The sequence below is a fragment of the Lucilia cuprina genome, chromosome 6, assembly GCF_022045245.1.
Source record: "Lucilia cuprina isolate Lc7/37 chromosome 6, ASM2204524v1, whole genome shotgun sequence".
Classification (NCBI taxonomy): domain Eukaryota; kingdom Metazoa; phylum Arthropoda; class Insecta; order Diptera; family Calliphoridae; genus Lucilia; species Lucilia cuprina.
In genome coordinates, this window is record NC_060954.1 from 51,708,644 (window position 1) to 51,727,127 (window position 18,484).

Consider the following 18,484-nt stretch of genomic DNA (forward strand, 5'->3'; position numbering starts at 1 on the left):
AACTAATTAATTAATTAATTAACTAACTAACTAACTAACTAACTAACTAACTAACTAACTAAAAAACTAATTAACTAACTAACTAACTAACAAACTAACAAACTAACAAACTAACAAACTAACAAACTAACAAACTAACAAACTAACAAACTAACAAACTAACAAACTAACAAACTAACAAACTAACAAACTAACAAACTAACAAACAAACAAACTAACAAACTAACTAACTAAGTAACTAACTAACCAACTAACTAACTGACTATCTAACTAACTAACTAACTAACTAACTAACTAACTAACTAACTAACTAACTAACTAACTAACCAACTAACTAACTAACTAACTAACTAACTAACTAACTAACTAATTAACTAACTAAATAACTAACTAACCAACAAACTAACTAAGTAACTGACTAACTAACTAACTAACTAACTAACTAACTAACTAACTAACTAACTAAATAACTAACCAACTAACCAACTAACTAACTAACTAACACACTTACCTATCCAACACAACTACAGTGGGGAGGGTGTTAGGCGCTTGACTGCTGTATATAAAACTCAAAGATATTCGATATACCTAACGGTTCTTCGTAAATCAATTAAGTTCTGTTCATCACCCCTTCGGTAGGTCGATGTAAATCTTGGGCGCACGCTACAGGTCTCACTTTTTAAGGTAATTTGAATCGAATAAGCTATATCCGTCTATCTGTCCGTCTGTGTGTTATTGTTAACCTTGTTCGCACACTACAGATCGTAATTTTCGAAATTATGTGGAGGGGGAGGTTGGCTGGATCGGCACCTGCTTACTGGTGTAGGTCAAATTATACCCAAATATTTGCAAGAATGCTCTCAGATATATATTGATTTGTGTACCTAATAATTTTGCTCTTAAATATTTAATATGATACCAAAGTAGCTGGAATTAAGCTGTTATATTAAATCTAATATGCTTTTGCCTTTTATATAAGAGGTGTTTAATTTGTCCATTCGATGACAATCAGAAAAATGTTAAGCTACCCTAATGTATAAACGTATACAAATACAGGATACGTGTTACTAATTTTAAATAAGTTAAACAAAATATCAAAATATACAATTATGTTTTCATAAATACTGAACTTGTTGTTCATCTAAAATAATAAAGAAAAAACAATTTCAGACTAATTAAAGTATTTAAATTAATAAATAAATGTTAATTAGAGTTATTAATTGAATATGTTTTTATAGGTTTTTAAATATTATAATTTTTCTATATTTCAATTTGAGATAATTGTTCAATAAAATTTAATCAAAAATAACTAAATATAATTAAGCAAATTAAAAATTGTATAAAGTTAAAATAACTTAATTTTACAAATAATTTCTTTACATGTATGCCTGGGTGATATAAATGTTAATACAAACGTGTATGAAAATGCTATGATTTTTTTTATTTTTTTTTTATTTAACCTTAAATTGTTAACAATTAGTAAAGTAATTATTACACTCAACTGCATTTATTCATAATGACTTTAAAGTATAATTAACAATAACTTGAAGTGCATTTCTAAAGTATATCTCGTTATTAGGGTGATTTCAGTTTGATAAAAAGTTATGTTATATTTATTATATTAATTAGTTATTTCATGCATTACTTGGTAATACGTATACTTAGCATTACAAATTCATATTTTGTAGACTAGATGTTAAAATAAACTAATTTTTTCTTATACAACTAGGGTCCAACCTAAATGTTCTTTAAGTTAACTGCATAATTGTGACCTATAGTTATGGTTATCCCCATGCTCATTACACTCATAGCTAGTTCGTTATGTTTCCCTTTTCTCTTCAATTACTGGATACTGAATACATATTATTATTATTATTTTTTTTTTTTTTTTTTGTATAATAATTGTCCGTGTTAATGGTTCTGTATAAGCACTGGTCAAATCAGAGACATTACTTTTACACATTTTTTCCGAGGACTTTTTATATTTAACTAAGAGAAAATACTATGTATCAAAGAAAACGGAAAAAGAAAAAATGCATTTGTTCGTAAAAATGCCTTTGGCAAGAACTAAAAAAAAGAACAGTTACAATTTACAGCAAGCTGCTGCAAAGAGACATGAAAAAGGGAAAAGCTAAATAACGCACTTTGTAGCATCATCTTCCATCCGGTTGTGCGTTCGTATCTAGATTTTTTCTTTTATTATCCATACATTTATTGTTGGTTGGTTACATAACATGAAAATTCACTTTAACATGCAACAGAACCCACAGAGAACATGCAACATTGTGTTACGACCAGTTACAAGTAACAACTAGAACATTATTTGGTTACTGTCGCTGTTAATGGTGGCTGTGGGTTGTCAGTAATAGTATGTGTGTAATCGTCAAAATTGGCTCAGATCCAGTGCGTACCTATACAGGGTGATCTGTTTTATCTATTGGATGGACTTCACAAGATAATTCAAATACTGATTTATAAACTAGACAAAAGACATTACAATAGACATAGGACTAGGTTTAAATAGCCCAGACTAGACTACACTAGACTAAACTATAGACTTGACTATACACTAGACTGTCGACAAATCTATAGGCTAGACTATATACTATACTAGACTAGACTATATACTATACTAGACTAGACTATATACTATACTAGACTAGACTATAGACTAGACTATAGACTAGACTATAGACTAGACTATAGACTAGACTATAGACTAGACTATAGACTAGACTATAGACTAGACTATAGACAGACTATAGACTAGACTATAGACTAGACTATAGACTAGACTATAGACTAGACTATAGACTAGACTATAGACTAGACTATAGACTAGACTATAGACTAGACTATAGACTAGACTATAGACTAGACTATAGACTAGACTATAGACTAGACTATAGACTAGACTGTAGACTAGACTATAGACTAGACTATAGACTAGACTATAGACTAGACTATAGACTAGACTATAGCCTAGACTATAGACTAGACTATAGGCTAGACTATAGACTAGACTATAGACTAGACTATAGACTAGACTATAGACTAGACTATAGACTAGACTATAGACTAGACTATAGACTAGACTATAGACTAGACTATAGACTAGACTATAGACTAGACTATAGACTAGACTATAGACTAGACTATAGACTAGACTATAGACTAGACTATAGACTAGACTATAGACTAGACTATAGACTAGACTATAGACTAGACTATAGACTAGACTATAGACTAGACTATAGACTAGACTATAGACTAGACTATAGACTAGACTATAGACTAGACTATAGACTAGACTATAGACTAGACTATAGACTAGACTATAGACTAGACTATAGACTAGACTATAGACTAGACTATAGACTAGACTATAGACTAGACTATAGACTAGACTATAGACTAGACTATAGACTAGACTATAGACTAGACTATAGACTAGACTATAGACTAGACTATAGACTAGACTATAGACTAGGCTATAGACAAGACTATAGACTAGACTATAGACTAGATTATAGACTAGACTAGACTATAGACTAGACCATAGACTAGACTATAGACTAGACCATAGACTAGACTATAGACTAGAAATTATACTAGACTATAGACTAGACTATAGACTAGACTATAGACTAGACTATAGACTAGACTATAGACTAGACTATAGACTAGACTATAGACTAGACTATAGACTAGACTATAGACTAGACTATAGACTAGACTATAGACTAGACTATAGACTAGAATATAGACTAGACTATAGACTAGACTATAGACTAGACTATAGCTAGACTATAGACTAGACTAGACTATAGACTAGACTATAGACTAGACTATAGACTAGACTATAGACTAGACTATAGACTAGACTATAGACTAGACTATAGACTAGACTATAGACTAGACTATAGACTAGACTATAGACTAGACTATAGACTAGACTATAGACTAGACTATAGACTAGACTATAGACTAGACTATAGACTAGACTATAGACTAGACTATAGACTAGACTATAGACTAGACTATAGACTAGACTATAGACTAGACTATAGACTAGACTATAGACTAGACTATAGATTATACTATAGACTAGACTATAGATTATACTATAGACTAGACTATAGACTAGACTATAGACTAGACTATAGACTAGACTATAGACTAGACTATAGACTAGACTATAGATTAGACTATAGACTAGACTATAGACTAGACTATAGACTAGACTATAGACTAGACTATAGACTATAGACTAGACTATAGACTAGACTATAGACTAGACTATAGACTAGACTATAGACTATAGACTAGACTATAGACTATAGACTAGACTATAGACTAGACTATAGACTAGACTATAGACTAGACTATAGACTAGACTATAGACTAGACTATAGACTAGACTATAGACTAGACTATAGACTAGACTATAGACTAGACTATAGACTAGACTATAGACTAGACTATAGACTAGACTATAGACTAGACTATAGACTAGACTATAGACTAGACTATAGACTAGACTATAGACTAGACTATAGACTAGACTATAGACTAGACTATAGACTAGACTATAGACTAGACTATAGACTAGACTATAGACTAGACTATAGATAGACTAGACTATAGACTAGACTATAGACTAGACTATAGACTAGACTATAGACTAGACTATAGACTAGACTATAGACTAGACTATAGACTAGACTATAGACTAGACTATGGACTAGACTATAGACTAGACTATAGACTAGACTATAGACTAGACTATAGACTAGACTATAGACTAGACTATAGACTAGACTATTGACTAGACTATAGACTAGACTATAGACTAGACTATAGACTAGACTATAGACTAAACTATAGAATAGACTACAGACTAGACTATAGACTAGACTATAGACTAGACTATAGACTAGACTATAGACTAGACTATAGACTAGACTATAGACTAGACTATAGACTAGACTATAGACTAGACTATAGACTAGACTATAGACTAGACTATAGACTAGACTATAGACTAGACTATAGACTAGACTATAGACTAGACTATAGACTAGACTATAGACTAGACTATAGACTAGACTATACACTAGACTATAGACTAGACTATAGACTAGACTATAGACTAGACTATAGACTAGACTATAGACTAGACTATAGACTAGACTATAGACTAGACTATAGACTAGACTATAGACTAGACTATAGACTAGACTATAGACTAGACTATAGACTAGACTATAGACTAGACTATAGACTAGACTATAGACTAGACTATAGACTAGACTATAGACTAGACTATAGACTAGACTATAGACTAGACTATAGACTAGACTATAGACTAGACTATAGACTAGACTATAGACTAGACTATAGACTAGACTATAGACTAGACTATAGACTAGACTATAGACTAGACTATAGACTAGACTATAGACTAGACTATAGACTAGACTATAGACTAGACTATAGACTAGACTATAGACTAGACTATAGACTAGACTATAGACTAGACTATAGACTAGACTATAGACTAGACTATAGACTAGACTATAGACTAGACTATAGACTAGACTATAGACTAGACTATAGACTAGACTATAGACTAGACTATAGACTAGACTATAGACTAGACTATAGACTAGACTATAGACTAGGACTATAGACTAGACTATAGACTAAGACTATAGACTAGACTATAGACTAGACTATAGACTAGACTATAGACTAGACTATAGACTAGACTATAGACTAGACTATAGACTAGACTATAGACTAGACTATAGACTAGACTATAGACTAGACTATAGACTAGACTATAGACTAGACTATAGACTAGACTATAGACTAGACTAGACTATAGACTAGACTTTAGACTAGACTATAGACTAGACTATAGACTAGACTATAGACTAGACTATAGACTAGACTATAGACTAGACTATAGACTAGACTATAGACTAGACTATAGACTAGACTATAGACTAGACTATAGACTAGACTATAGACTAGACTATAGACTAGACTATAGACTAGACTATAGACTAGACTATAGACTAGACTATAGACTAGACTATAGACTAGACTATAGACTAGACTATAGACTAGACTATAGACTAGACTATAGACTAGACTATAGACTAGACTATAGACTAGACTATAGACTAGACTATAGACTAGACTATAGACTAGACTATAGACTAGACTATAGACTAGACTATAGACTAGACTATAGACTAGACTATAGACTAGACTATAGACTAGACTATAGACTAGACTATAGACTAGACTATAGACTAGACTATAGACTAGACTATAGACTAGACTATAGACTAGACTATAGACTAGACTATAGACTAGACTATAGACTAGACTATAGACTAGACTATAGACTAGACTATAGACTAGACTATAGACTAGACTATAGACTAGACTATAGACTAGACTATAGACTAGACTATAGACTAGACTATAGACTAGACTATAGACTAGACTATAGACTAGACTATAGACTAGACTATAGACTAGACTATAGACTAGACTATAGACTAGACTATAGACTAGACTATAGACTAGACTATAGACTAGACTATAGACTAGACTATAGACTAGACTATAGACTAGACTATAGACTAGACTATAGACTAGACTATAGACTAGACTATAGACTAGACTATAGACTAGACTATAGACTATAGACTATAGACTAGACTATAGACTAGACTATAGACTAGACTATAGACTAGACTATAGACTAGACTATAGACTAGACTATAGACTAGACTATAGACTACACTGTAGACTAGACTATAGACTAGACTATAGACAAGACTATAGACTAGACTATAGACAAGACTATAGACTAGACTATAGACAAGACTATAGACTAGACTATAGACTAGACTATAGACTAGACTATGGACTAGACTATAGACTAGACTATATACTATACTATATACTAGACTATAGACTAGACTACAGACCAGACTATAGACTAGACTATAGACTATAGATTAGTCCATAGACTAGACTATAGACTATACTAAAGAATATATTATAGACTAGACTATAGACAAGACTGGACAATAAACTTGGCTATTGACTAGACCATAAACTGGACTGGACTGTGAACTAGACAATACTATAATCTAATATAAACTATTTTGGTACTAAATAAATGTGTAAATATCCATAAGGAAAATATAGCATCGCATGAATAACTTCATAATAAATAAAGAATTTATTATGAATAAGGAAAAACTAATAATCGAAATATAATTTTTTTCCCGTGCTAACTGCTGTATATTTATAATACATTACAAATTCATATGCACTTATTTAAATATGTATTAATTTATCTGTTATAATTAAACTTTGATTTAATTTCTCTGTAATTGGTATCAATTGATTTGGAATTACAAAAAAAATATTTTCTTATTGTTTTAATTAAATGCATTATTCTGTCATGTATTAATTTCAATATTTCAATAAATGGCTTAATATCGTTATCATTAGATTGTTTGTGTGTTAATTTCTGTTTGTTTTTACAATTAAATGCAATAATTATGCAAATTTTAATTAGTCTTTATATGTATGTAGAAACAATTAATATTATGTGAAAAAACTAAATTTATTTGAAGAAGATGGGGAAAATAATACTTATCTAATGTTAAACATTAGCTATAGTTATGAGATACTTCATTCTTATCGCTCAAATACATACTATTTAAATGAACACAAAACTATTACTGTTATAAATTATGTAATACAATTAAAAGCATTAAAATTACAGCACTATAGAACTGAACTAGAACTGAACTAGAACTGAACTAGAACTGAACTAGAACTGAACTAGAACTGAACTAGAACTGAACTAGAACTGAACTAGAACTGAACTAGAACTGAACTAGAACTGAACTAGAACTGAACTAGAACTGAACTAGAACTGAACTAGAACTGAACTAGAACTGAACTAGAACTGAACTAGAACTGAACTAGAACTGAACTAGAACTGAACTAGAACTGAACTAGAACTGAACTAGAACTGAACTAGAAACTGAACTAGAACTGAACTAGAACTGAACTAGAACTGAACTAGAACTGAACTAGAACTGAACTAGAACTGAACTAGAACTGAACTAGAACTGAACTAGAACTGAACTAGAACTGAACTAGAACTGAACTAGAACTGAACTAGAACTGAACTAGAACTGAACTAGAACTGAACTAGAACTGAACTAGAACTGAACTAGAACTGAACTAGAACTGAACTAGAACTGAACTAGAACTGAACTAGAACTGAACTAGAACTGAACTAGAACTGAACTAGAACTGAACTAGAACTGAACTAGAACTGAACTAGAACTGAACTAGAACTGAACTAGAACTGAACTAGAACTGAACTAGAACTGAACTAGAACTGAACTAGAACTGAACTAGAACTGAACTAGAACTGAACTAGAACTGAACTAGAACTGAACTAGAACTGAACTAGAACTGAACTAGAACTGAACTAGAACTGAACTAGAACTGAACTAGAACTGAACTAGAACTGAACTAGAACTGAACTAGAACTGAACTAGAACTGAACTAGAACTGAACTAGAACTGAACTAGAACTGAACTAGAACTGAACTACAACTGAACTACAACTGAACTACAACTGAACTACAACTGAACTAGAACTGAACTAGAACTGAACTAGAACTGAACTAGAACTGAACTAGAACTGAACTAGAACTGAACTAGAACTGAACTAGAACTGAACTAGAACTGAACTAGAACTGAACTAGAACTGAACTAGAACTGAACTAGAACTGAACTAGAACTGAACTAGAACTGAACTAGAACTGAACTAGAACTGAACTAGAACTGAACTAGAACTGAACTAGAACTGAACTAGAACTGAACTAGAACTGAACTAGAACTGAACTAGAACTGAACTATAACCGATCTATAACTAAACTAGAGCTGAACTAAAACTTATCTAATTTTAAATGGATGTAAGTAATTTGAACAGTTTAAAAAATGTCACAGATTTCAAAAGAATCCGAGATAATGAATACGATTAATACTCTGGTTTTGTTTATTATTAAATTTGTTTTTATTATATTAAATATACGTATTTTAGTTTTATTTTATCTGAGTATATCCTTTTTTAAAAAAATTTTCATGAACTAGAACTGAACTAGAACTGAACTAGAACTGAACTAGAACTGAACTAGAACTGAACTAGAACTGAACTAGAACTGAACTAGAACTGAACTAGAACTGAACTGCAGATTATATCAAATGTCTATGAAAAGTTCGAATCCCTGCAATAACTACCAGCGTCTATATACGTTGTTGCCACTTTATTGTTTTTAGCTTTAGAAAAAATTCAATATTTGCGAAATGTAATAAGAGATACGCAAAATGGGAATAAGAACAGTAAGCTGCAGTAATCATTTAGAAAGTAGTGGCAGCGGTATTTCTCTTCTTTTACAAGTTAAACTCAAACTTACACTTAAATGAATCCTGAAGGTTGTGCTAATGTATACAAGAGTTAAACTAACGACCAGGGTAAACGGAAATAATTGTTTAACTTAAACTATTTCGTTTATGTGTCCATAATTATGGCGAAAACTTATAGAGATGTTTTTAATTAAAAACTTTATATAAATTTTAAAGGATTGTTTTTTTAGACCTTTATTGGTTGCCCTGCTAATGATTATTCCAATGAGTTTAGTTTCAATTCGTAACTTTATATTTTCCTTAAGTAATTTTTCAATCTCCCTACAGGTTATATTTTTATATATTTTGAAAGCTCGTGTTCCCCTCCATGAACGATGGAAATTCTTCGAACCCAACCAAGAACAAAACTTGTACAACAATGTAGTGTTTGTTGTCTTGTCAACTACGTTGAAGACCATTAACTAAAAGTGTTTGAAACTATTTATCATTTAACTGTAGTATTGGTAGTTAGGTTGGCTTAGATGGTTGAAAAATGGATCGAGTGAATGGGTAAGTGAGTGAGAGAGTGAGTGAAAGGGAAACTGGTTGAAAGAAAGCAAACTTATGCTTGTCCTTTAGACATGTTTATACAAATTTGATTTAGTTAATGCATCGCTTTTTCTCCATGATTAATAGCAGCAGGCGTTGTTGAAGAATCGAGAAGAACAACAAAAGAAGTAAACTCTTAAACTGTTTATTTAGTGTATATTTAGCAATAGATTTTAATTGTTGAATCTATATAGTAAGGGAGTATAAAAAACAACAAATATTCTTCAAGTTGTCCAAGGTAATCAAGAGTGTAAAAGAAATGTATTTTCAATCATTAATAATGAAAATTTTTTTAAAAAAGGATATACTCAGATAAAATAAAACTAAAATACGTATATTTAATATAATAAAAACAAATTTAATAATAAACAAAAACCAGAGTATTAATCGTATTCATTATCTCGGATTCTTTTGAAATCTGTGACATTTTTTAAACTGTTCAAATTACTTACATCCATTTAAAATTAGATAAGTTTTAGTTCAGCTCTAGTTTAGTTATAGATCGGTTATAGTTCAGTTCTAGTTCAGTTCTAGTTCAGTTCTAGTTCAGTTCTAGTTCAGTTCTAGTTCAGTTCTAGTTCAGTTCTAGTTCAGTTCTAGTTCAGTTCTAGTTCAGTTCTAGTTCAGTTCTAGTTCAGTTCTAGTTCAGTTCTAGTTCAGTTCTAGTTCAGTTCTAGTTTAGTTCTAGTTCAGTTCTAGTTCAGTTCTAGTTCAGTTCTAGTTCAGTTCTAGTTCAGTTCTATTTCAGTTCTATTTCATTTCTATTTCATTTCTATTTCAGTTCTATTTCAGTTCCAATTCAGTTTTAGCCAATAGGCCAGTAAACTGTTGACTAGTTAGATCTCCAGTAAATAGAATAGTGTAAAGACTAGTCCATAACCAAATCAGTATATTTCTCAAGTAGCACAACCATAATACTTTCTGGGTATATTTCCTAAAAAAAGTGTGTCCTGTCGTCTGTTTTCTTAATTGTAATCAAGCCTGGTAAATGTTGTTAGTGTGAAAAGTAAACATATAACTTGATGTAGCAAATGGAATGTTAATGATTAAATTTAAGGCATGACAGAGCACATTAAATGTCCACATGATAATGTTTAGAGAAAAAAAAATAAATTGCTACAAAGAAAAAAATATAATAATAAAATGTGTAATAATTTATTATTAAGCTCTGGTTTTTATAATCTAAAAATATTTTTTAATTTAAAGAAGAAAAAGAGAAAATGTGTATTTTAGGCTTTTTCCTGCTGTTTAATGGTTTAGATTAAAAATTTTAGTTTTGACTAAAGAAATAGTCTTTAATAAGTGTTTTTATATTTGTGTATTAAAGGGAGAGGGCGTTAAGACAAACTTTAATATTCAGATTAAGTTCTAATACTAAAACATAATTTTGCTTTTTGATATTATTTTTTACAAAAAAAATCTATAAAAACGAAATTACAACGTTCCCCATTTTAGAGTATATAAACTATCAACCAGTTTTTAACACAATTATAAAAAACTAACTTTTTAATTAATATAAATGTCATATTGGAAAAATGCCAAGTATTGTAATACCATTCCGATGAAACCCCAAAAACCAAACAGTAATTCATCAGAGTGCCATCGAATTAAAAAAAGTAGTCTTAACCAATTTAGTTTTTATTTATTTTCATACATTTTTCATAATAAATATTTTATATTGTTTGCGGTCATCAGCTGTGTTTCGTAGTATTTATGTTTTTTATTTTATTTTTTGGATTTTTTAATATAACCACAAATTACAATAACAAATTTTAAGTGAATTTTCATTGGCCAACCACTAGCATTATTTGTTTTTCTTTTTTCACTTAATGCTCTTCAACTATTAACTACTACAACTAGTGAAAACAATTAAAATGAGTGTGAAATTCGGTTAAAACGAATTTTGTGAACGCTGCAGCCAAATGAATTACTTTTTACTCAGAATTCTAAACATGAATCGAAATATGTAGCACACTGAAACGTATGAGTATTATAACGACAAATTAAGATTTCTAAACGTATGATTATTATAAAATAAAATTACCAAGTAATAATATCTCTGTAACGTATGATTATTATAAAATAAAAATACTAAATAATAATAACACTCATACGCCTAAATCAGAAACATAAATCGAAATACTCTGTAGTACTCTGTAACGTATGAGTATTATAACTACAAATTACCTAATTGAAATATCACTCATACGTCTATGTATAAATTATGTTTAACTAATAAGAAACGACAATTTAGAAGTAAAATTATAAACGAGTAAGTCCAAGTTTTTCTTGATACATCAGATACATATGAATAAAAAGTGCTGCTACTAAACGTGAGACTTAAATCGATATAAGATATCTACTAATGTAATCAAAAATGTAAAAACAAATTAAAATATCCGTTTATACAAATAAGCACTTTGCCTTCCCTATTAGATTACCACGAACCGTAAAAAACTCATTTCCTTTTAACTATAATATTTATTTAACTATAGAGCCAGACAGCTTTTAAAAAAATATTTTATTTCTCATCTGCTAAAAGGAAAACTCTATAAACCTAATTTCTAACAAAATAATAAATTTGATGAGATCTCAAAATATTTCTTACTTATATATAAATATACTTACATATTCCCAAACTAAAGCAAATTCCTACAATTGTCTCGATTTTAATCTGCTACATCAGTCTGTAGTGAAATAACCCTAATAAAATGACCTAAAAACGTTTTAAGAATGTCCTAAACTTATCTCATTTCCAACTAGTTAAATAATTTCCTTTTGATAACTGTCATTAATATATATGTATGCATATACAACAAAATATGTCTGCTTTTCATATAAATATTATAAAATTTAAATGATCCATAAATAAGCTTGTTACACAAAAGTACGGAAATGACTAGTAGTTTTTTCATTTTCCTTTGCTTCTCCAACCCCTCCAAAAAAAACAAGAATAATAACAACAAACGTGCTGCAGACATAGTAAATAATATTTACATGACGCATGTTTTTAGGAAAAAAAAGGAAACAACCTTTAACAGGACAACCATGTACAAATATTACAAGGACTTTGTAATACAAGACTAAATACAGTACGACATTCGCTAGTTGGGCAAGACCCGGCACTGCCCAGGTTCAATTCTAATTCAGTTCTAGTTCAGTTCTAGTTCAGTTCTAGTTCAGTTCTAGTTCAGTTCTAGTTCAGTTCTAGTTCAGTTCTAGTTCAGTTCTAGTTCAGTTCTAGTTCAGTTCTAGTTCAGTTCTAGTTCAGTTCTAGTTCAGTTCTAGTTCAGTTCTACTTCAGTTCTACTTCAGTTCTACTTCAGTTCTACTTCAGTTCTACTTCAGTTCTACTTCAGTTCTACTTCAGTTCTACTTCAGTTCTACTTCAGTTCTACTTCAGTTCTAGTTCAGTTCTAGTTCAGTTCTAGTTCAGTTCTAGTTCAGTTCTACTTCAGTTCTACTTTAGTTCTACTTCAGTTCTACTTCAGTTCTACTTCAGTTCTACTTCAGTTCTACTTCAGTTCTAGTTCAGTTCTAGTTCAGTTCTAGTTCAGTTCTAGTTCAGTTCTAGTTCAGTTCTAGATCAGTTCTAGTTCAGTTCTAGTTCAGTTCTAGATCAGTTCTAGTTCAGTTCTAGTTCAGTTCTAGTTCAGTTTAGTTCTAGTTCAACTCTAGTTCAATTCTTGTTCAATTTTAGCTTTAGATCACTTTTATACTAGACAGAATTTAAGTCTAGACCATAGAGTAGTCCATACAATAAAATAATATTTTGTATATTACAAAAGCAATGACACAAATTTATCTACACTCTGCCGTAGGGTTAGAAAAAATATGACTTACATACACGTTTTCATAAAACAAAATTGTCTGTTAACAAGAATTTCAAGTATACTTTTTTGTCGCTGTTTATTTTTTGTTTCTCGTTTTTAAGTTTTTGTCGGTCTAAATGTTTTATTTTTGTCTCGAGCTTTTTTCCAGTAAATTTGAAATAAAAGCAAAAACAAAGATTTAGTATCATTCAGTGTTCATGTAACAGTTTAAAAACTCATTTGGGGTGTCCTCTTACATAGAACACACTTCTATAGAAAACGACGAAAACAACTAATAAGAGAACATAGAAATCATATTCGATTCTAAGATACCCTACTGTTAGAATGCTTATGTTGAAAATTGCTTTTAAAAAGCGTGTCTCTCAAGAATGTGACTGATTTAAAATAATTTATGTTGGTTTATATAAATATTAAAATTTGTAAGTGATTGAACTTCGGAGTTAGGATATAGGCTCCAATTCCTAAAAATTCTAGTTTTTTTATTTTATAATTAGACTTAAATATTTCTACAAGATTTGTGATTACTAAACTAATTTAGCAACTATTTTCAATAAAAGGGTGTCACGAATATCAGCAGAACCATTCAATACCCTACTCACTATAGTGGCGGAGGATATAAAAGTTTTCTTATTCCAAACATGTGAATTTTCAATAGGATGGCCCATAAACATATGTATTTTGACTTTTGTTTAAAAATTTTTAAATACATTTCCTATTTTATGAAAGAGTCATGCTAATAAATACATGGTTTTAACTTCCAACATTCTAGCAATTGCAATTTTCGTTGATACATGATAAAAGTAGAACGAGTTCTGCTCTAAGAGTACCATTTAAAAATATTATATGAATTGTGCGACAATACCAAAGTAAATTATATTCACATTTAAAAACCTAGAAAATTAAATAAGGAGAATAAAAATTAACTAAATTAAATTCTGGTTCAGTTCAGTTCTAGTTCAGTTCTAGTTCAGTTCTAGTTCAGTTCTAGTTCAGTTCTAGTTCAGTTCTAGTTCAGTTCTAGTTCAGTTCTAGTTCAGTTCTAGTTCAGTTCTAGTTCAGTTCTAGTTCAGTTCTAGTTCAGTTCTAGTTCAGTTCTAGTTCAGTTCTAGTTCAGTTCTAGTTCAGTTCTAGTTCAGTTCTAGTTCAGTTCTAGTTCAGTTCTAGTTCAGTTCTAGTTCAGTTCTAGTTACACTTCAATATTTTCAATATTGCTTTTTCCAATTTTTGAATAGCATTTTTTGCATTTTACAATTTAATCTCTTTAAATTTCGCCAATTTATTAACTTTCAAGTGAAAATAAAGAATTTTTTACAATAATGTAACTTCTCAATATCCAACTGTGACAACAATTGTTCATTTTTCAAAAATCACAAAGCAAATATTTTTATTTAAAGCAAAACATTCTATAAGCGAAAGTTATGCTTTTTCCCATTGCAAACGTGAAAAAAGTAAAGAGATTGCTTAAGCATGATAAATTGTTTATGTATGAAAAATATTCATATGAGTAAATATGTAAGTGTGTGAATATATAATTTCCTTGCATAATCTTTAGGCAGACTAACAAACATATAGACACACGAATCTAAAACAAATTGAAACAATAAGTAAGTAAGCCGCACTTACTCGCTAAATTATTAAGGATGTCCCATCAATAGGGGAAAATTGAAATGAAATTTTTAAATTCATATTTAATGTTGTTGTGTTTTTTAGTTTTTTACTTGTAAAGTTCAAGTCTATGTTATTATAAATATATATATATATATATATATATCAGTTAATAAAATTTAGCACAAAATTATTTATCCACCTAATGCTTGTTTATAGATAACTGTGGCTATAACGAACTTTTACATATTAGTATTATTACTTCTCGCGAATCCTTGTCATAAAATACTTTACTGGATCGTTGTTTCTTTTGAGTTCAACTTAATCTTGATCCACTGTATATATCAGATAAACCAGTAAATGTATGTATGTATATGTTCGCTTAAAACTAAGAATATTTTTAAATTGATTGCACTGTGTATTGGGAGTTTTATTTTGTTAAATTTTTTCTTGTTTCTCGCTAAGTATTTAATGTACAACAATATTCCACAAAAAATTATAAATGTCTCTAAAAAGTATCTCATCTGGGAATATTAAAAGCAATGTTTATGATTATGATTGAGACAAGAAAGACACAAAAATTCCAAAAAAGAAGCTTACTTCGTGGAAGTGTATTTATTTAAATATTGTTAAATAAATTTAATAAGATGATAAATATGTTATCAGACATGTGCTTTATTTACTTCTATTAAAAAACCACGGTTATGTTGAACAAATTGAATAAAGTCGTAGCCATTTCTAAAGAAACATTTACTAATCAACAACTATATAGATCCATCTACTGACAAGCCTACAGATCAGTTTAAAGATCTTTCATTAATCTGTCTATAGATCAATTTACAAGTGTAAATCGGTCTATAAATCAGTCTTTAGTTTTGTGTATAGATCAGTCTAGAGAAAAGTCTATAGATCAGTAAATAGACAATTCTGAAGATCAATCTAAACAAAAGTATAAAGATCAGTCTACAAATCAATTCTATAGATCAGTCTTATGATCTGTGTAAAGATCAGTCTATAAATCGGTCTATAAATCAGTCTACAGATCAGTATATAGACAAGTTTAAAGATCAATTTTTAGACATGTCTATAATCGGTCTATAAATCAATCTTTAGTTTTGTGTATAGATCAGTCTATATATCGGTCTATAGATCAGTCTATAGAAAAGTATGAAGATCAATATATAGACAATTCTGAAGATCAATCTAAAGAAAAGTCTATAGATCAGTCTATAAATCAGTCAATAGCAGATCGATCTCCAGATCATTCTTAAAAGATCGGTCTTAAGGTCAGTCTTAAGATCGGTCTTTATATCAATCTAAAGATCGGTCTACAGATCAGTTTATAGAAAAATCTACAGATCAGTCTATAGATTAGTCTATATATTAGTGTATAGATCAGTCTTTAGTCATGTCTATAATTCAGTTTATAGAGCGCTTTATAATTAACTATATAGGTCAGTGCAAAGACCGATTTACGGATAAGTCTAAAATTTTTTTTCTTTCATTGTCTTTTTTCAGATACTGGGCGGTAACAAATATCGATTATATACACTCTCGCACCAGTCGTCGTGTTTTTCTAATGATATTTTTTGTTTGGACAGCGGCGGTGATTGTATCGCTGGCACCACAATTTGGTTGGAAAGATCCCGACTATTTACAACGCATAGAACAGCAAAAATGCATGGTTTCACAAGACATTGCCTATCAGGTATGATAGATTTGCTTTAGAAAATATCTGTAAAAGTTGCAACAAATTGTTCAATTTAATTTGTTTATTTTTTTTACAGATATTCGCCACCTGTTGCACGTTTTATGTACCTTTATTGGTTATATTATTCTTGTATTGGAAAATTTATCAGACGGCCAGAAAACGTATACATAGAAGACGTCCCAAGCCCATCAATGTAACTGGCAATAATAATCAGGTAAGATTTGTTAGTGATAGACAAACATATATCTTCATAAAGTATTAATGTACATAAGAATTTACGAAATTTAACGATTTCTATTGTTGATGATGCTGCTGTTGATGTAAGATGATGAATGATGAATTGTTCTAATGGTCGATAGTTAAGTGTTTACATGATAAATTAAAGCATTTTGTTAGTGAATATCACATACTCCAATAGGTGAGCATTTATATTAAGTTGGCCTTTAGAAAAATTGTATCTTTTTTTACAAATAGTACCTTCAGTTTATGAGAATTTGTTTCCAAATTAGAATAAAGATCAACATTTACATAAATACATATACAGATCAATCGATATACAAAGATATTACTCAGCCTTCAAACAAATTTATAGAAAAGTGTAAAAATAGATTAATCTGCAGATCAACTTTCAGATCGATCTATAGAACAATCAATAGATTAGTCTATAGATCAGCCTATGATCGAATTTTTAGATTAGTATATATATAAATCTATAGATCAGTATCTGCACAAGTCTAAAGATCAGTCTATAGACAAATCAATAAATCAGTCTATAGGCAAGTCTATTGATCTGTCTATAAGCAAGTCTATAGATCTATCTATTTTTCATACTATAGATCAGTCCATACATTAGTCTACAGATCAGTCTTTACATCAGTCAATAGACAAGTCGATAGAATAATCTACAAACAAGTCTATGGACAAGTCTACAGATCAGTCTATAGGCAAATTTATAGATCAGTCTGTAAAAAAGTCTACAGATCGCTCTATAGATCAATATATAGATCAGTCTATAGATCAGCCTGTAGATCACTCAAAAGGCAAGTCTGTTGATCTGTCTATTATCAAGTCTATAGATCCATCTCTATTTCAGTATATAGATCAGGCTATAGATATGGCTGTAGATTAGTCTATAGACAAGTCTATAGATCAGTCTATTGACAGACCTTTAAATGCGTCTATAGATCAGTCTATAGACAAGTCTACAGATCAGTCTATAGGCAAATTTATAGATCAGTCTGTAGACAAGTCTATAGATTGGTCTTAGA

At 30.0% G+C, this 18,484-nt stretch overlaps 1 protein-coding gene across 1 annotated transcript in view; it reads left to right on the top strand.

The window, feature by feature from the left end:
• LOC111688823 (5-hydroxytryptamine receptor 2A-like) overlaps positions 1-17,568 on the top strand; it is an 82,012-nt gene extending 64,444 nt beyond the window's left edge. Inside the window, exons 5-6 of the mRNA XM_023451333.2 lie at positions 17,024-17,213; positions 17,293-17,568. Coding sequence (XP_023307101.2) covers positions 17,024-17,213; positions 17,293-17,478 — 376 coding nt within the window. The 3' untranslated portion in view covers positions 17,479-17,568. The remainder of the gene's footprint in view (positions 1-17,023; positions 17,214-17,292) is intronic.
• The last annotated feature ends 916 nt before the right edge of the window (positions 17,569-18,484 follow it).